A 19,450-nucleotide genomic window follows, 5' to 3' on the forward strand; every position below is an offset into this window, starting at 1 on the left:
CCGGATATGAACCAAACCCATCCCTGTCCGCCCTGCCTCCCCCACCACCACTTTTTTAAAAAAAAAAAAAAAGCTGAAGGTTGAAGGGTTGAAGGTTGACTCTGCTCCTCACATGTCACTCCTGGGCCGCAAGGTCACTCAGTCAGGCTGCCAGCAATAATGTGTTTGTTGAGTGTAGACTAGGCGGGTGGGGGTCCAAGTCCCACCTGGTGGCAAACTCACTCAAGGGGCGAAGGCTCTGGAAGAACTGTGGTGGGGAGGGGGGCTCCTCCAGTTCCCTGTTTCCTCTCCACCGGGCTGAGAAAGGGGGGGGGGGGGGCAGGACTCTGAGACCTCAACTGGGCAAGAGAGGGACAGACAGGGCAAGTGCGGCCCGACTGGAAGCTGCAGAGGCAGCTGGGGGCACAGGGTACTGTATCCCCCGTTCCCAGCATCCTCACACAGGTCTTGCCCAATGGACTTGGGTTCTCAGGGTGTTCTGGGGTCCTCGCCCTTCAGCCCACCCTCCTCTGCACTTCCTACCACCTCCAGGACCCCCTGAATTTCAGAGAAAACAGGGACCAGGGGAAACCCAGCCTTTGGTGCTAAGAATGACTAGGGGAGGTGGAGCTATGGGGGGGGGGGGGCGACACCCTGTGTTCCCCCACCAGGCCCTGGTGGAACCTCAGCAACCCACATTGCAGGGGGGTGGAGCATGTGGACCCCCGACACCCGCTGATCCCTACTGTCTAGCGCTGCTCACTGCTGGACCCACCTTGGGGCTACTCCAAGTCGGCCCAGATTCGAGGTGGAAGGTCCCCCATATGGCTGGGCTGGGGTGCAATAGCCGGGGAGCAGGACTGGGCTGTTGGGGGGAGGGGCAGCTCTGAGTGTGTGTGTGTGTGTGTGTGTGTGTGTGTGTGTGTGTGTGTGTGTGTGTGTGTGTGGTGGCCCAGGCGGGTGGAAGACAGCAGGGACCTGATTCGGGCCGGGGGGAGTCGGGGGACCTGGGAGCCGGGGCGGCTTCCAGGTGGCATCCTCAGAGTAGGTCCTCCCGGCCTCCCGCCCCCTCCCCGACGGACCCTTCTAGCCCAAGGCTCAGAACGGGCGGCGCTGAGGCTGGGGAACCGCAGGTCCCCGGTGAAGGGCGGGAGGCTCTCCAACACCGAGAGAGGAGTCAGAAAGATTTGGGGAGGCTCCGGGCGGGCGCTGCGCTCTTGCATCCCAGCCCAAGCTCGGGGAGCCGGTGACCCAGGGGCGCCGGCCACCCCGGCAGAGCTGCTCCCCGAGAACGCTGCCAGGCACCGGGTGGGGTTCCACGAGGGGCGCGGGTGCGAGCGGCGCTTTCGCCGGAAAACGGGGGCAGCAGCCCAGCAGCTCCCCGAAGGGGAAGGGGCGTGACGCTGGGGGTGGGGCCAGGAGGGGCGCGGCGGGGAGCGCCCCCGGGGGGCGGCGGGCCCGGGATGGGGGGGAGTGCCGGGTTGGGGGGGCGCGTCCGGGCTGGCAGCTTCCTCCGGGGCGCCCTCGGGCCTCATTCTCCCCGCACGGCGGGGCGGGGACAGCGCGGGTGTGGGAGCCGCCTGCAGGGGGCGCCCGCGAGCGGCGCGGCCGGAGCCCGAGCGGGAGCCGGAGCCGGAGCCGGAGCCCGAGCGGACGCCGGGAGCGCAGCAGGTCAGCGCGGGGCCCCGGGGCCGGGAGGGCGAGGGTCCTGGGGGCGCGGGGGGGCGGCCGGGCGCGGGACGGGCGGCCGTCGGGGCGGGCTGCCCGGAGCGCGCGCCGGGTGGATGGCGGCGGGGAAGCCCCCCTTGCCGGGGCCGGCCGGGGCGCGGGACCAGGGGGTCCCGTCGGCGGGTCCGCCCGACCCCGGGGGGCGCGGGGGTCCCCGCGGCTGGGCGCCGTCTGCGGGGGACCCCACGAGGGCTGGGCGGAGGACGGGGCGCGGGAACCACGGCGGGAGGGCCCCCAGGGCGGCCGAGGAGCGGGCCCTGCCCTGGAGGGTCCCGGAGCGGAGCGGCGTCTTCACTGCCCGGTCCCCTCCGCACCGCCCCGCTGGCCGGACCGCTGTGGGGGGCGGGGAGACCCTCCGGCGGGCGCTGCTCGTCGGGTCCTCGCCCTCAGTGGGCTCCGCTGCTTCCCCCGAGGACTCCGCGCTGGTCCCTGACTCACCCACTCGCGGGTCTCAGCACCGTCCGGGCCGCCGCATCCCCGGGAGTCCAGCGTCTCTGTGGGACAAGCAAGAGGCGCTCTCGCTGCCCCGTCGGGCAGGTGCAGAGAGACCAGCGAGGGGGTCAGGGATGGGCACGGCGGCCCGGGTGCCAGCCCCGGGCGTTAGGGAAGTAGGGGTCCCCCCTCGGGCAGAGAGACATCCGATCTGGGGCTGGAGGCAGGGCCTGACCTCAGGGCATCGCCCCCGCAAAGTGCAGCTGCCCCGGGGAAGCTCCCCGCAGGGCCCCAAACCCCCAAGTAGCTTTTGCGCTTCCCAGCCAACGACCTACCCAACGACCTGAGCTGGACCAGCTGCCCGCTGTCCAGTGCTGTCGGTGTTACCTGCCCAAGTGCAGACTAGCACAGCGGCGCAGGTGAGCCTAGAGGAAGGAGGGGGCGGGGATGGAGGAAAGAGAGAAAGAGGGAGCCACCCTCCCCGCACCCCCAGGCGCTGAGTGCCCCGGGCCCCAGGATGCTCTGCTGAGCAAGACAGGGACCTGCCCTAAGCTTTGCAGGTGGGCGACAGCTGCAGGGGTGCGCTCCCTGGGGGGCAGGGTGGCCTCTGTTCCAGAGGCTGCTAGTGGCGGGGAGCACATGGGAGCTCCCCACTTCCTCTGAAGGCCTGTGAGAGCTAGGGGGAGGGGCAGGGGCGCACCTCCCTGCGTCTCCCTGGGCCCTGCCCACAGGCCTCCCAGGCTGCTCCTGTCTGGCCCCATCACAGGGTTTCTCTGACCTCCCAACGGGCTCCACGCCCGTCCCCCAGTCTTCTCCCAGCAACCACTGGCTTGCAGGGTTGTGCCCATATCCCAGGGACCCCAGAAGCAGACTCGCCCGTAGTGTATGCGGTCCCCAAGCGGTTCCCTTCCCCAGACAAGCCTCTGCCAGGCCCTCTCTGCAAGGCCCGGGGGCTGTGTCCTCAGCTCCGGGTAGAAGCTCCCCCGTGTCCCTCTCGAGGCAGCACCATGCCCATCACCCTAGTGGAGCCCTGGGGCCCACATGGTGTGGGTGCCCCAGGCGAGGGGCAGGGGTGGGAGGAGTGGTGAGCGCCCTGGGCCTCTGTGGGGAAGGGTGTCAGGGGAGGGTGTCATTCAGCCACAGCAAGGGGGCGAGTGGCCAGCTTGGGCTGGGAGGAGGGGGCCCTGAGCCACTCTGGCGTCTCCGGACAGGTGAGGGAGGGGGGGACCAGGAGCGTGACCTTGGGGCCCCCATTAGCCCAGAAGAAAGGCCCAGGGGCTGAGTTCAGAGTTGGGAGTGACTCTCCGCAGTCTGCCCACATCCTGCTGCCTAGAGCTGAGCGGCATCACATACCCACCACATACTGGGTAGCCAGTGGGGGAGGGGTCTCCCACCTCCTGCTTCACACCTGCCAATCCTGCTGGGTTCTTGATGTGGGGGGGGGGGGGGAGGAGGCAGGAGATGGTACGCAGGTGAGGTCACTCAGGCAGCGCTGCATGGACCCACATCACTTGCTGGGTTCTTGGAGGTTCCTGGATTACTAGTGGCTCCTACCCACCTGGGGGCCCCCCGAGCCCACCAAGGCAGCAGAGGGCTAATGGCTGGGAGCAGTTGCCCAGGGGCTGCCCCCTATGCCTGAGTCCCAGTGAGAAAGAGGTCAGCACCTCACTTTCTACCCAGGACCCCCTCTGCTGTTTCCTCACAGACACCACCCTCTCTGCCAGGTGTGGTGGAACCCCTCAGTGGGTCGCCCGGAGCCTGCTCTACTCTCCCTCGAACCCACAGCTTTCCACATCCGGACATTCCACCAGGGGTTAGTCTCATTCGCCTGGTTCTGTTTGGTTTCTGCCTGTTCGTTCACTATTTCACTTTTGTTTTGTGTTGTTTTGTTTTTAATTTGGGGGACGACACCTGACTGTGCTCAGCATTTATTCCTGATTCTCTGTCAGGCACCATTTTTGGTGCTGGGGATCGAACCCGGGTCGACTGCAGGCAAGACAAGTGCCCTGCCTCTGTGCTAACTCTCTGGCCCCGACACCTTCTCCTGGTGCACGGATGCCATTTCGTTCCTTCTATCCTGATCAGACGTCCTTGGAGATGATGGTTCCATGGTTCTGTTACCTTCATCTCTTCTGGACTGAATTCATCTCGCTTTGAGTCCAGCGTGTGATAATACGCTGCCCCTCCAGACAGGGAGAGGGGCTTCACGAGGCCAGGGGTGTTGCCCGCACAGCAAAGCTGCTCGCATCTCCTACTGTAGGGCTGGTGTCCACCTTGAGACGGGCCCAGCAGCAGACAGAAGAAAACCCCCGGGGGCCCTCAGGAGGGCACTGCCCAGCACAAAGCAGGGATTTCCATCACGTTCCGTACCGGACAGTAGCAAGGCGCCTTCGGCTGGGACTCGAGTCGGGGGGAGGGTTGAGCCGGACTGCAGCAGGCCGGGCTGGAGGGAGGATAGGGCCCTGCCTGGGAGCTGGTTGACCCCTCTGTCCACAGGCGCTGGACACAGAGGGGTTCGTTACTCTTACACGCCAGAAGCAAGAGTGGCCGAGAAACATGTGGATTTTGATTAAATGAAGTCTTTTATTCAAGTGACTGGGGGGCCGAGGAACATGGGGAGAAGGGGTGGCTCTGAGTTGGGCGTTTTGCCCCTTTGGAGTCTCATCAAGTCCGTCACCTCCCATCTGTCCTCATCTGCATGGGGCCCCGGCTGCCCTCTGCCCTGTCCTCAGTGAGAGACACGCAGGGAAGCATTGCATTATTAATGTTTGATTTCCCTCGCTGGCTAGCAACAGATGACTCGAGGATTAATGAGTCGGACGGGGCCCGCAGAGAAGGACGGGTATTGCCTGATCCCTGCCCTGCCCCTACTTCCTGCCTGCCGCTTTCACTCCTGCTCTGGGTCACCTTCCTGCGCGCCAGACGGGGGCAAGGGGGGCCCTTTGGGCTTTAGCTTCTTCCTCTGCTAAATGGGCTCCATGAGATGAGTGTCCATGCAGCCCCACTGTCCCTTCACCCTTGCTCTGGAGGAGACTCCTGGCCACAGGCAGGGTCTCCCGGGGGAGCACAGGGTCAGGTGGGAGAGCCCAGGGCCCCAGTTGTCACAGCTGACTGTGACAAGTTGCTGGCGACTCCCAGATCCTATCAGTGACATGTCAGCTACCTGGTATCACCACGAGGCGAGTGTTGACACCACAAGAATCTGGTGGCAGGGGCCAGAGCGATACAGTACAGTGGGGAAGATGCTTGCCCTGCACACAGCTGACCTGAGTTCGATCCCCGACATCCCATACGGTCTCCGGAGCCCCACCAGGAGTAACTACTGAGTGCAGAGCCAGGACACAGCTGGGTGTGACTCCAAACCTCCAAATCTGGTCCCAGGTGGCCAAGAAGCCTCCTCCTCCCACGGGGCTGCTTTGCAGAGGGGACCCCTAGGCTTTCCAGCCTCCCAGTGGCCACCTCCCCATATGGCCCCTCTGCTCAGCTGCAGGTGTTCTGCTTGTCCTGGAAGCTGTTGCTGAGGCCAGGCTGGGGGATCAGGCTGTCTCCCTGGCAGGGACAGCTGTGCTTGCGGATCTGTAGTGGCACGGTGGGAAGGCCAAGAGGGAATGGGGACCCCCAAGCAGGAACTGGAGGCGTAGCTTAGCGGGGTGTAGGATGTGGGAGGACATGGCAGGAGAGTCCGGAGGGGTCAGCAGGGGTCAGGATGGGGCAGGCACCAGGTGCTGTGCTGGAAGGTGGTCGTGATGGGTCCCTCGAGGGCTGAGCTGATGGGTCCTGGGTCAGGTGCTGGGTTTCCAGGGAAGCACTTCCAGTGGGGGTCACTTCCTTTCTACAGAGCCACGTGGGACCCCAGAGAGAGCCTCTCCGCACAGAGCTGCCCAGGCTCCGTCTCCTGCTCTGCACGTGGGCAGCGTCTGTCCTGTGGGGATAATAAGCACAGGTTCTGAGAGGGAACCCCTGGGGTTCTTGGGGGCTTGGCCAGCTCACTGGGGTCAGGCCCTCCACCCCATGCCGGACACAAAGAGGGCACAACTCTCAGGGGTGACCCGAGGCCCACTGGAGGGAAGGGACAGGGGGCTCTGGGAGGCTGGGTTGGTTGGTCCTGTCACTGTGACCAGGCATGATGGCAGCCTTGTTCCCAGGACATCAATCCTCAAGAGGCCCTGAGGCCCCCTGCAGGAGGGATCTGATTTTTTTTTTTTTTTTTTTGGCTTTTTGGGCCACACCTGGCCATGCACAGAGGTTACTCCTGGCTCTGCACTCAGGAATTATCCCTGGGGGTGCTCAGGGGACCAAATGGGATGCTGGGAATCAAACCCGAGTCGGCCATGTGCAAAGCAAATGCCCTACCCGCTGTGCTATTGCTCCAGTCCGCTGCAGGGAACTGAGAGGAGGTTACTACAAGCATCCTGTCACCAGGAGGTGGCCGCTGGCTCCTCAGTGCCTGGGGCCCAGGAAGGGCCAGGACTGGTGGGGTAGTACTGCGAGCAGCAGGGGATTGGAGAGGCCCCACATTACAGGGGCAGGGGGCCCCGAGGACCCCCACCTCAGAAGCTCCAGCGTTTTTGTTGGGGAGACTAAGACCCCTGTTCCTACTTTCGAGGGGTGCCATTGACTCCTTCCACCCCGATTACTCTGGGGGAGCCCCTCGAATCTGTTGGCTTCTTCTCACAGAGCCGTGGAGAGGAGCTGAGAGGACCACAGAGGGGCCCGAGCGAAGGTGCGAGGGACCGTCTGAGACCCCACCCCGAGACCTGGCCGGCACCCCGCTTTCTGTCAGCCACCAGATTTCGATTCCATCCGTCCCAGCCGCAGCCCGGCGAGGAGCAGGTGGGGCGTGGGGGTGGGAGGGAGGGGCGGGTCGGGGAGCCGCGGCAGCTGCCCTCCCAGGTGTGCGGGCGGGGGCGGACGGTGCTCCTGTGCGCAGCCTCCCTGGCAGCCGCTCCCCTAGGGCGACCCTGGGCCCCTCCTGAGCCAGCAGCACAGGCACCGCTGTCATCCCTGGAGGAGCTCCAGAGGCAGCGCGTGCCCAGCGGCTGGAGAGAAGGTGGGGGGCCTGGGAGAGCTGGGGCGAGGGGTCCCTGGGAGGGTCTTCCAGGGCCAGGCTGTCCCAGAAGGCCCGAGAAGCCCGGGTAGGGGGCTCGCGGGAGGGACTTCACTCAGGGTTCCAGCTATCCGCAGAGACCCGGGTGGCTGCCCGCCAGCCGTCCGTGCAGAGTGGGGTGCAGGCACGAGGTCCTTCTCAGGCAGTCCGGGGGCACTGCGGGGAGGCCACGGCTGCGCTGGGCTGGGGGGTATCCAACCCCTCAGGAGACCCCCCACCTCTGTCCCCGCAGGTGTCTCGGAACCGGGAAGAGCCAGGCAGAATGCGGGAGCCCCGGGACCCCGGGGTTGGGGCCTGGCTTCCACCTCGCCGCCGGCTGTGAAGAAGCCCTGGGGGCGCCGCCCCCCCCTCCCCGCTGGCTCCCGCGAGGAAGGGGCCACCGCCGGCGCTGCAGCTATGGACCGTGAGCTGGCCCGGCCGGCGTCCTCGCTGACCCTGCCCGCCGGCGGCCGCGCGCACCATGGCCTTGTCGGTGTACATCACGGTGGAGCTGGCCATCGCTGTGCTGGCCATCCTGGGCAACGTGCTGGTGTGCTGGGCCGTGTGGCTCAACAGCAACCTGCAGAACGTCACCAACTACTTCGTGGTGTCGCTGGCGGCGGCCGACATCGCCGTGGGGGTCCTGGCCATCCCCTTCGCCATCACCATCAGCACGGGCTTCTGCGCCGCCTGCCACGGCTGCCTGTTCATCGCCTGCTTCGTGCTGGTGCTCACGCAGAGCTCGATCTTCAGCCTCCTGGCCATCGCCATTGACCGCTACATCGCCATCCGCATCCCCCTCCGGTGAGTGAGTGGCCGGTGGCCCGAGCACCAGCGGGCTCCCAGGGGCAGGGTGAAGCCGGGGGCAGGGTTTGGTTTGTGGCGTCGGTGGGTGAAGCGGGGTGGGGGGTGCTGGGCTGGCTGGAGGTGCTGCCCGCAGTTTGTGCCCATCGAGCTGCGGCCTGTGGGGTCCACCCTGCTCCTCGGCTCCTCCAGGCTGTGTGGTGGCGGTTCCTGAGTGTGTGTGGACCCCCCCCCCCACCGCCCCGCTCTGCAGGCAGCATGAGCTGCCCACCCCCCCCCCCCCACACAGAGATGGTGGGGCTGAGCACGGCACCACGGAAAACCACAGGCCTCAGCGCGCCCCTGCCCTACACCCCGCCCCTCGCGCCGGCCTTGTAGTTGCACATTAGGAAAATGACCCAGAGAGGGGAAGTGACTTGGCCAAGCGCCACCGTGAGTCACCACGGGGGACCTATATGCAAATTCTCTGCCCCGCAGGTCATCCAGTACTCAAGGTTTTGGAAAGTGTCTCTACCCTCACTGGCTAAGCGGGGAGTCTGGGGGTGGTTCGTGATGAAACGCGGGTGAGCTGGCCTCAGTTTCTGGGTTGTGCAAAGGGAGATTTTCCCTGAGGCTGAGGGTACGCCCCTCCCTCCCGGGGCTTCCTGAGACCCGTGGGGCTAAGGGACAGGCTTCATCCCGAGCAGGCCTGCAGCCGGGCGAGGGCACAAGGTGACCACAGGACCAGCCCCCCAGTCCTGTGGCGAGTTGTCCCGCCCAGGTGGGGTGTGTAAGAAAAAGATGCTGAGGGCTGCTGGCTTCGTGACCAAATGGAAAGTTCGAGTGTCAAACCCAAAGGGGCCCTTAGAGGTTATTTCCTCTGGCGCTTTGGAGAGTCAGCCCGGGGGCCCGCCCAAGGCGAGGTGGCCAGACTGGGATGGGGCCTGCGGAGAAGTGGGGCCTGCAAGGTCACAGCCCTGGGCCTCCAGTGGCCACACCTGTTACCTGAACTCTGAGGGGGACGCAGGCCCTTCCTCTGCTGCTGAGTGACAGACAGGGCTCCCAGGTGATCCAGAGAGCAAAAATCGGTATCCAGTTCTCAGCGGGGAGACCGCAGGGTTAGACCAGCAGGACAAGCGGCCGTGTTACAGGGGGCAGGACGGCAGTGGCCCCCGGCAGGAGTTGGGCTTCTCCATCTCTCCGGGCCCCGTCTCTCCATCACTCAGAGTCAACACAGGGAGTGACCCCCCTGAGGAGGGTGGTGGGCACGGTGGGGGGACATTGGAGGGAGGTCCCATCTGTGTCCCCAACACCCCCCACCCCCGCCCCAAACTGGGAGCAGGACCTGGGGCTGCCCAGTTGGTGGCCAAGTGCCACTGAGCCAGGCGAGAGGAGACTCACCGGAACCTCCGAGGCCTGGGGAGCTGACGGGGATGACAAGGGTGACGTTCATCCTCCCCCTCGACCTCATCACGTCACTGCTGTCAGCACAGCAGCGCCTGACCAGGGCTGTGACCGGGTCAGAGGCCAGACTCTCAGGCCAGAGCCATGACTGGGTTTCCCAGCGCTGAGGGCCTGGGGGCACTTTCACAGAAGGCTGTGCAGACTGCCCGGCCCTTGCACCCTTTGTGGCCGGGGGTCCTCGGTGGGCACCTCCTGTCCCACACTGAGCAGCCGTCCTCAGAGCTCTGAACTCCAGCCCCTCACCCTGCCCTGTGCACCTTGCCCGGCCAGCACCATTCACCACTCACTCCTTCCTTCCTTCCCTCCTTCCTTTGTTCCCTCTCCCCCATCCCTCTTTCTTACCCTCTCTCTCCCCTCCCTTCCTCACTCCCTCCCTCTCTCTCCTTCCTTCCCTCCCTCTCCCCCTTCCTCTTCTCTCTCTCTCTCTCTCTCTCTCTCTCTCTCTCTCTCTCTCTCTCTCTCTCTCTCTTTCCACTTAAGAAGCATCAGTGTGTTCTGGCTAGAGGCAGATCCCCCCCAGGAGAGCGGTTCCCCAGGGGTTGCACAGTCTCCCGTCCCATTGTCCTGTCTCTGGCCTTACTGGTGGCAGTGACCTAGTACTATTGGTCCTGGTGCTCACTCCTTGAGAAACAAGCCTCATGCAGGGAGATGGTGCCCCAGGCGACACAGCTGGAACTGAGGCCAGATCCTGGGCTTTGGGGCCCGGGCGACACAGCTGGAACTGAGGCCAGATCCTGGGCTTTGGGAAGATGCGGACAAGTGTTCCAGGAGGAGGGGTGGCTGTATCCTGTACGGGGAGGGGCGCAAGCCCAGGGGACTCCCCAAGAAAGGAGTGAGCGCATGGGTTCTGGGCCGTGAGAGGTGGAGTAGACGGGCAGGAGGGAGGGCGCAGTGCGCAGCCTGCTCTGCCAAGGGAGGGGACCGAGGGGCTCCTCGTTTCTTGAATCACAGTTTGGGCAGCGGAGGGAAATCCCACCTCTCCTCAGTGTCCGTCAGAGGAGTCGAAAGCCCCCCCACTCCCTCAAATCAGGAGGGGAAACACTGTCGGGGGCCCTGAGGTGGGGATGGGGGGCAGCCTGTGACGTTCTGCACAGTGACCCTGGCACCCACTTCCTGTGCTCCCCGGGGCATCAGGGCATCCGTGTTGGAGGCTTTGTCTGTCTTTTTACCCAGCCCAAGTGGCGCTCCTGGGGGGCCGGAGCGATAGCACAGCGGGTAGGGTGTTTGCCTTGCACGTGGCCGACCTGGGTTCGATCCCCAGAATCTCATATGGTCCCCCAAACACTGCCAGGAATAATTCCTGAGTGCAGAACCAGGAATAACCTCTGAGCATCGCCGGGTGTGACCCCCCGCAAAAAAAAGGGGCGCTGCTGACTCCTGCTCACTTGGACTGTGGCTCCATTTGGGTCCTGATGCCGTGGCAGCCCCCCGAGGGGCCTCGGGTAGGGTTCTCAGTCTGAGGGATTTCCTCCTCAATAACAAAATTCATGTTTGTTTGTTTGTTTGTTGGGGGTCGCTCCTAAGCAGTGCTCATGAGGCTCCGGGCCCCACGGGCGACGCTGCTCGGGCCTGGGTGCCAGGACTCAAACCTGGATCAGGGGCCCATCTGGCAAGTCCCCTCTCTAAGCACTGTCCCCTCTTCCTGTCCCCGCACACAAGACCTCAAGAAAGAAGCGAAGGATGGATGCTGAGAAGTGACCTGTCACCCTCTCCTTGGTTTTCTCCCGTCTTCCTGGGCACAGTGAGCTTCAGGTCCTTCCTCAGACCCTGCAGAGACAAGCGCTGATTCACTTTCCCCAGTGGGTGTCGTTGCCTGTCCAAGGGGACCTGTGCACAAAAGGGAGTTTTATCCCACGTCCCCAGGAGCTCTGGGCCAGACCCTGGTGGCCAATGCCTTGCCAGTGGTTTTCACTTATTGGTTCATGAACAAGTGAATGTAGATAGTCACAGGTCTACAGGGGCAGAAAACCGCCCTTCTTTTTTTTTTTTTTAATTTTTATTAGTGAAACACCATGAAGTACAGTTGTAGACTTACAAACTTTTGTGCTTGGGTTTCAGTTTTACAATGATCGAGTACCCATCCCTCCACCAGTCACATTTTCCACCACCACGGGTCCCAGTATCCCTCCCACCCCCCCCACCCACCCCCCATCTCACCCCATCTCTGTGGCAGGGCATTCCCTTTTGTTCTCTCTCTCCTTTTGGGTGCTGTGGTTTGCAAAAGAGGCATTGAGAGGCAATCATGTTCGGTCTAGAGTCTACTTTGAGCATGCTTTTCCCATCCTGGGAGGATCCTCCCAATACCCTTTACCTGGTGCTCCCTTCTCTATCTGAGCTGCCTTTTCCCATAGCAGGTGCAGCTGGCCTCCAAGCCATGGAGTGAACCTCCTGGTACTTATCTCAGCTATTCTTGGGTGTTAGTCTCCTATTTTGGAGAACCGCTTTTCTGTTTGTTTTTTTGGGTTTTTTTTTTTTTTTTTTTGCTTTTCGGGTCACACTTGGCAATGCTCAGGGGTTCCTTCTGGCTCTGCACTCAGGAATCACTCCTGGCTGTGCTCAGGGACCATATGGGATGCTGGGAATTGAACCCAGGTTGGCCGTGTGCCAGGCAAATGCCCTACCTGCTGTGCTATCACTCCAGCCCCGAACTGCTTTTCTGCACCCCCCTCATTGCTTGCCCCTGTGTGAGTGCCTCTTTCATGGTACTATGTGGAAACTGAGGCTGGGGTGGGAGGGGGCCAGTGGTGGTAGAACGTGGTGAGTAGGAAAAGCAGTTAGGGAGGGATATACTTTGCCGCAGAAAACTCATCAAAATTAAAGTAGCCTCCAACTCATCCTGTCAGCCACTGTCTGTAGAGCCTTAAAAGCTGCCTGCGGGGAGCAAGTGCCCTCTAACTGGCAAAAGAGGCAGTGGGCAGGGGAGGGGGGTTCTGTGACCTCACATTGGGGGCCCCAGTCAGTCTCTTTCAGCCATCTCAGCTGCGGGGCCCCAGCATCCAGAACCCGCAAACAAGTACCGTCATAGCTCTGTGGGCAGATGGACAGACTTACCCTAATCCAAGTCACCTCTGGCTCCTGGAATGCCCAGAGCAGGCCCGTGATGCCCCTTGGCCTCAGTTTCCCCACATGTGAAACAAAGGGATTGGATCTGATAAAAGGTCACAGAGTCTTCACTGTCGCTTTTCTCTTCATTGGAACTTGTTGGCAGCATGTTAGTCCAGGGAGCTCTTCCCAGGCCCTCCTGAGATGTGCTGGTGCTGGGCACACAGTGTGCCTGCAGGAAGTGCCCACTGGCTTCCACTCTCCCACTCAGGCCGATACCCCCGGCCTGCCTCGCACACGTCACCGATAGACCCTGAAGTTTACACGCAGAAGTTCCTAAACTTACTTGGCCCACTCCTCCGCATCTAGGCCAAAAATCACTCAGTGTCCCCCAACCCTGAAGTCTTTCTTCTTTAAGCAAACAAACAGAAAGTCCTTCCCCTCCCATTGCAGGCCTCCCCAACCCCATCACTCCAGCAGCCCCCCCTCAGGGACAGTTTCCTCTCTCAGGAAACTCCAGGGCTCCTGTGCTGGAATAAAGGAGGCGCATGTTCCCCTTCACACCCTGGGGGTGCCTGTCTTGAAGCTGGCAGTGCAACGAGGGATGCAGAGGGGGTTGCCCCAGCTCCCATGGATGTCCAGCTGGGCAGGATCAGCCGTGCTTCTGTAGGAAGTTTCCAAAAGATTCCTAACCTGGACATGTTGGCCAGGTAGAGGAGAAAAGTCTGGCTTTTCAGAATCAAAAACCCTCGACAGAAAGTCGTTTTTCAGGGACCTTGGGGGGTTGCCTTCTTCAAATCACAAAGAGATTTTTGATTGCCCAGCCTTTTTCCTTCCTTCCTTCCTTCCTTCCTTCCTTCCTTCCTTCCCTCCCTCCCTCCTTCCATCCTTCCTTCCTTCCTTCCCTCCTTCCTTCCTTCCTCCCTCCCTCCCTCTTTCTTTTTTTAATGTTTTCTCTCTCTCTCTCTCTCTCTCTCTCTCTCTCTCTCTCTCTCTCTCTCTCTCTCTCTCTCTCGGTGGCTCTCTGCCGTGAGGATCGGGACCGTCGTTCCCCTGGGTGCGTGTGGGATGGTCGGGGCCTGTCTTGAGGACTTCCTCCCTGGCCTCCCGCCGCTCGAGCCGCCCGCCTGGGCCCTGTGCACGCAAGAGCCGGCGCACATATATATGGGCTGGAGCGATAGCACAGCGGGTAGGGCGTTTGCCTTGCACGCGGCCAACATGGCCGACCCGAGTTCGATTCCTCCGCCCCCTCGGAGAGCCCGGCAAGCTACCGAGAGTATTCGATATGCCAGACACGGTAACAACAAAGTCTCCAATGGAGACGTTACTGGGCCCGCTCGAGCAAATCGATGATCAACGGGAGGGCCTTTTTCTTTCTTTCTATATATATTATATATTTTTTCCTTAAATTTTTATTAGTGAAACACCATGAGGTACAGTTGTAGACTTACAAATTTTTGTGCTTGGGTTTCAGTTATACAATGATCAAGTACCCATCCCTCCACCAGTGCCCATTTTCTACCACCATGGATCCCAGTATCCCTCCCACCCCCCATCCCCCATCCTACCCTACCTCTGTGGCAGGGCATTCCCTTTTGTTATCTCTCTCCTTTTGAGTGCTGTGGTTTGCGAAAGAGACTTCGAGTGGCAATCATGTTCAGTCTATAGTCTACTCTCATCATGCATCTCCCATCCTGAGAGGAACCTTCCAACGCCCTTTAATTGGTGCTCCCTTCTCTATCTGAGCTGCCTTTTCCCCTAGCGTGTGCAGCTGGCCTTAAAGCCATGGAGTAATCCTCCTGGTACTTATCTCAGCTATTCTTGGGTGTTTCTCTCTCTCTCTCTCTCTTTCTTTCTTTCTTTCTTTCTTTCCTTCTTTCTTTCCTTCTTTCTTTCCTTCTTTCTTTTTTTCTTCTTTGCCACACCCAGTAGTGCTAGGGGATCACCATGTGGTGCTGTTGATCAAACATGAGTCAGCCACACACCCCTGCACTGTCTCTGATGCCGCCCATTTTTTAAAATTTTTTTTATTATTATTAGTGAAACACCGTGAGGTACAGTTGTAGATTTACAATTTTTTGTGCTTGGGTTTCGATTATACAATGATCAAATACCCATCCCTCCACCAGTGCCCATTTTCCACCACCATGGATAATATCCCTCCCACCCCCATCCCTCCCATCCAACCCTGCCTCTGTGGCAGGGCAATCCCTTGTGTTCTCTCTGTCCTTTTGGGTGTTGTGGTCTGCAAAAGAGGCTTTGAGTGGCAAACATGTTCAGTCCATAGTCTACTTTCAACATGATGCCGCCCATTTTTAACACAATCTGTGCCACCCTCTTTTGGGCCTGGGGTCAACTTCTTGGCTGCTCCCGAGTCTGTAGCAGAGGGAGAGGGCCGGCGACATGGGCCAGTGTCCCAGCGACATGGGCCAGTGTCCCAGCATCCTTCCTCCCAGCCCCACAGGTGTGTGTCAGTGACAGGGCTCAGTCCTCATTTCCCCACAGGACTGTGGGTAGGCTAGAAGGGGACTTGGACCCTCCACCTCTCCTTGGGGGCTTGCAAGCAGCGCTAGGGGTGAATGGGGAGGGAAAAGCAAGGAGAACAGGACCTGAGAATCAGGAAGGATCTGGTTCGGCTGCTTTTGTCCCCACAAATCAATTAAGCTCGCCCTCCTGCCACCCCACCCCGCCCGTGGGGAACATCCCCTAATGTCAACCATGATCAGCCTGGAGGCAGGTTCTTCTCTCCCTCCCAGTTGCAAAAACAAAATCACTGCTCAGGGGCCAGTGGAGAGGTCAAGGCTCTTGCCTTGCACACAACTGACTCCGGTTCGAACCCCAGCATCCCATGGGGTTCCCAAGCCCGGCCAGGAGTGATCCTCAAGGTAGAGTTGGGAATAAGTCCTGGTCCTCAAACCAAAGTAGAACAAAACAATAAAAGAATCCCTCGTCCGGGGCTGGAGAGAGCTCGGCAGCCTGTGCGTGCATTCCGCATGCAGGATGTGAGGATTCAGGCACCAGCAGGAGTGAGCCCTGAGCACAGAGGCACAACCCTGGGGTGGTGTTTGGGGGCATCCCCCCGTGTGCCCCCTCCCCCAACACCAAAACAAAAATTCCCAAGTACCCTGCTCACCGAGCGCCTCAACGTACTATTCACGTGCCACCAGCAGGCCCTCTGCAGCGTTCCCTTCCTCAGGGCCTGATGTCCACACGGGCCCGAGAGTGCCCGGAGAAGACCCGGAGACCAGGAGGCGCAGGGGAAGGATAGTCCCAGCCCTCAACCCTCACGAGCGGGCCGCAGCTCCCACTCCTGCCCCTCCCTCACGCAGCCCTTCCCCTCTCCGCAGGTACAACGGCCTGGTGACGGGCACCAAGGCCAAGGGCATCATCGCCGTGTGCTGGGTGCTGTCGTTCGCCATCGGCCTGACCCCCATGCTGGGCTGGAACAACTGCAGCCAGCCGGCGAAGGCGGGCAACGGCACACAGGAGTGCGGGGCGGCCCAGGTGGCCTGCCTCTTCGAGGACGTGGTGCCCATGAACTACATGGTCTACTACAACTTCTTCGCGTGCGTGCTGCTGCCGCTGCTGCTCATGCTGGGCATCTACCTGCGCATCTTCCTGGCCGCCCGGCGGCAGCTCAAGCAGATGGAGAGCCAGCCCCTGCCCGGGGAGCGGACGCGGTCCACGCTGCAGAAGGAGGTGCACGCGGCCAAGTCCCTGGCCATCATCGTGGGGCTCTTCGCCCTCTGCTGGCTGCCCCTGCACGTCATCAACTGCTTCACCTTCTTCTGCCCCCAGTGCAACCACGCGCCGCCCTGGCTCATGTACCTGGCCATCGTGCTCTCCCACACCAACTCCGTGGTGAACCCCTTCATCTACGCCTACCGCATCCGCGAGTTCCGCCAGACTTTCCGCAAGATCATCCACAGCCACGTACTGCGGCAGCAGGAGCCCTTCAAGGCGGGCGGCGCCAGCGGCCGGGCGCTGCCGGCCCACGCGCACGGGCATGGGGACGGGGAGCAGATCAGCCTGCGCCTCAACGGGCACCCGCCAGGCGTGTGGGCCAACGGCAGTGCCCCCCACCCCGAGCCCAGGCCCAACGGCTATGCCCGGGGGCTGGCAGGCGGTGGCAGGAGCGGGAGTGCACCCCCCGGGGACACGGGGCTCCCCCACGTGGAACTGCTCAGCCAGGAGCTCCAGGAAACTGGACTGGAGAGCCCCGGGGTCCCGGAGGGAGCCGGGGTTTCCTGAGGACCTGTCCCCACCCACCCCCAAGGCAAGATTCCGACCCTTCTCTCTCCCGTGGGCAGCACCAGCCACGCCAGGAGCCCCTTCTGGACCGCGAGGCAGGCGGGCACCGCGGCTGGAGCAGCATGAGGCCCAGCGAGGCGGGTTCATCCGTGCTGGCAGGGATGTGGCGTGTTTCCTGCTGGCGGGCCGGGTACCACGGCACCAGCAGCATCTTGGTTGGGCAGGGCCCGGCTCCCCATTCCAGAAGCACCCGGAGGTGCCCCCCTCGTCGATCACAGTGGTGGCAGAAGAGGTTGGCCCGTCCCCCAGGCGGAGGGAAGCCTCTGGCAGGTCCCTGCCACCCACCTCCACCTGGGAGCCAGCTCTGTCCAGGGGGGGGCGCCTGACTCCCCTCGCCACCCCGCCCCAAGAAAAAAAAGTAAGTGTGAGGAGCAGCTTCCTGTTTTGATATTCTCTTGGCTCTCCCTGACCGCGGCGGGTGGCGAGTGCTGCTGCGGGCCTGGACTCGGCACTGTCCTTGCCAGCACCCTCCTGGGGGCAGCAGGGATTTGCCCTCTGCGGAGGCAGTGTGGGCCCAGGGAGGGCCCTCCTGGGTAGCCGAGAGTTGCCCGGCAGAGTCTCTCTAACTGCTTTTCTTGAGTAGGGAATGTTGTTGTTGTTACTGTTGTTGTTGTTGTTGTTTTTCTGAGATAAAATAAAAATGAGCCACATTGTGTTTTAAGCTTGTGCCGTGAGAAGGTGTCTGCGTTCCTTTCCCGCCTCTCACACGGGCTGGCACTCCGGCGGGTGTGAGAGGGCATGAGAGACAGACAGACAGACAGACACGCTCCCTCAGGCAGCGCCCGGACCTTCCACTCTGCTGTGGGGTGGAAGCAACTTCCGGTGACTCTTAGCCTTCACTCCTGACCGCGCGGGAACTAGGCCCCATTACCTTCCACACATTCTTTTTTTTTGTGGCTGGAGTGGGGGTGGGGTGGGGAGGGTTGGGGGATGACACCTGGTGATGCTCCAGGCTTAACTCAGGACTCTGCACTCAAGAATCACCTCTGGCAGTGCTCAGGAAGAGGTGCTGGGTATTGAACCTAGGTCACCCAGGTGCCAGGCAAGCTCCCTCTCCATTGTACTATCTCTCTGGGCCCTTCCCAGTGCTCTTAAAGGGAGCAGCGCCCTTGGCCTGTACTTGCACAGACGGGGCCCTCCTCATACCCCCCTCCCAAGCCACCTCTCCCCCAGAGGCCACAGAGGGATCTAGAAAAAGATCCTGCTGGCAGGAGCCTGTGTCTGGGGTCAGCCTGTGATGGAGAAGTGGGAACCCAGGGAGCAGTGAGCACCCAGCCTGGATGTCTGAAGCATCCTGGGACAGGGGCAGGGCAGGGGGTGGCTAGAACTCTCCAGGCCCACAGCCCCGAGGTCCCACTGGTACACAGCGGAGAACAACCTGCTTCTCTTAATTAAACAGGGTGATGGGGTCCCTGCAGGCCACATAGCCGGTAAGTATCTCACTTAGGCCTTTCTGCTCTTCCCCCACCCCATGAGAACCACAGCTCACATGAGAGTACCCGTCCAGACGTTGGACCATGTGAGCACAGGAGTGAGCAGGTGTGAGCCCCCCACCCCGCCCCGCGGGCTCCACAGCATTCCCCGAGCACCCCTACTAGGAGTATGGTCCCAGCACACATGTGGACAAGCGTGACAAAATGAGCCCACACTTCAGTGAGCTCGGTGGCTGAGCACACGAGCACCAGCCAGGCTGGACACCCCCGCCTGCATGATAACATGCAAAACAATTAAAGAAATAAAGTCAATAATAACATTTCCATTTACAGAGAGAAATCGGTGCCGGAAAGACTGCAGAGGGGTAAAGGTATTTGCCAACCCTAGTTCAATCCCCTCTCAGAGAGCCCAGCAAGCTACCGAGAGTGTCTTGCCCACACGGCAGAGCCTGGCAAGCTCCTTGTGACATATTTGATATGCCAAACATAGTAACAATAAGTCTCACAATGTTACTGGGCCCGCTCAAGCAAACCGATGAACAACGGGAGGACAGTGACAGTGACAGTTCAATCCCCGGGACCACCAATGGTCCCCCGAATCCGGTCAGGAGTGATCCCTGAGTGCAGAGATCCAGATGTGGCTCCTCCCTCCAAAGGGCCAAAAGTGACCTAAACCTTAAGTGTTCAACTCGGCAAAGGGAATAAGAGTCCAGGGGTTAGCACGCGCTGAGCGTCTGTGAGGTTTGCTCCCCGACTCCCACCCCTGCTCCCAACACTGTCCTCATGAACCTCCATCACTGTTACCTCAGAGCATCTATGAGACCCAGAGGTTTTTTTTTTCCTTTTTTGAAAACTGTATTTTTTAATCAAGATGATTATTTTTAATGCACCGAAGTCATATCGGTTTATAACACTAGGTTGGATTCAGGTGTATAGCATTATAAATCAACAACTGATTATACCAATAAACATCTGCAGATAACATCACTAAATGTTTACTTCCCATACATAATTATATATTGACCCCTTGTTATAAGATTTACACATTTCTTCAGAACATTCTATTTGAACTTCTTTCGATAAACTTTTGGTCTGGAGGGGCTTATCTCAAACTATAAAAATTTAGACTGAAAATAAACTTCAGAAACTATTCAGACCAACACAACCTAAAAAGCTTCCACAAATTTGCATG

General features: G+C 60.8%; 1 protein-coding gene across 1 annotated transcript; it reads left to right on the forward strand.

The window, feature by feature from the left end:
• The first annotated feature begins 7,625 nt into the window (after positions 1 to 7,625).
• On the forward strand, positions 7,626 to 16,765 carry ADORA2A (adenosine A2a receptor). The gene is made up of 2 exons (XM_056120799.1): positions 7,626 to 8,029; positions 15,862 to 16,765. Exons 1-2 carry the CDS (start codon positions 7,707 to 7,709, stop codon positions 16,763 to 16,765), a joined length of 1,227 nt encoding a protein of 408 aa, XP_055976774.1. The 5' UTR covers positions 7,626 to 7,706.
• Positions 16,766 to 19,450: the final 2,685 nt, after the last annotated feature.

Source organism: Sorex fumeus, unplaced genomic scaffold (assembly GCF_029834395.1).
Source record: "Sorex fumeus unplaced genomic scaffold, SorFum_2.1 ptg000043l, whole genome shotgun sequence".
Lineage (NCBI taxonomy): Eukaryota > Metazoa > Chordata > Mammalia > Eulipotyphla > Soricidae > Sorex > Sorex fumeus.

Coding starts and splice junctions, on each gene's coding strand:
- ADORA2A (XM_056120799.1), top strand. CDS start 7,707: ATGGCCTTGTCGGTGTACATCACGGTGGAGCTGGCCATCGCTGTGCTG. Junction 8,030..15,861: donor GCCATCCGCATCCCCCTCCG/GTGAGTGAGTGG, acceptor CCCTCTCCGCAG/GTACAACGGCCTGGTGACGG.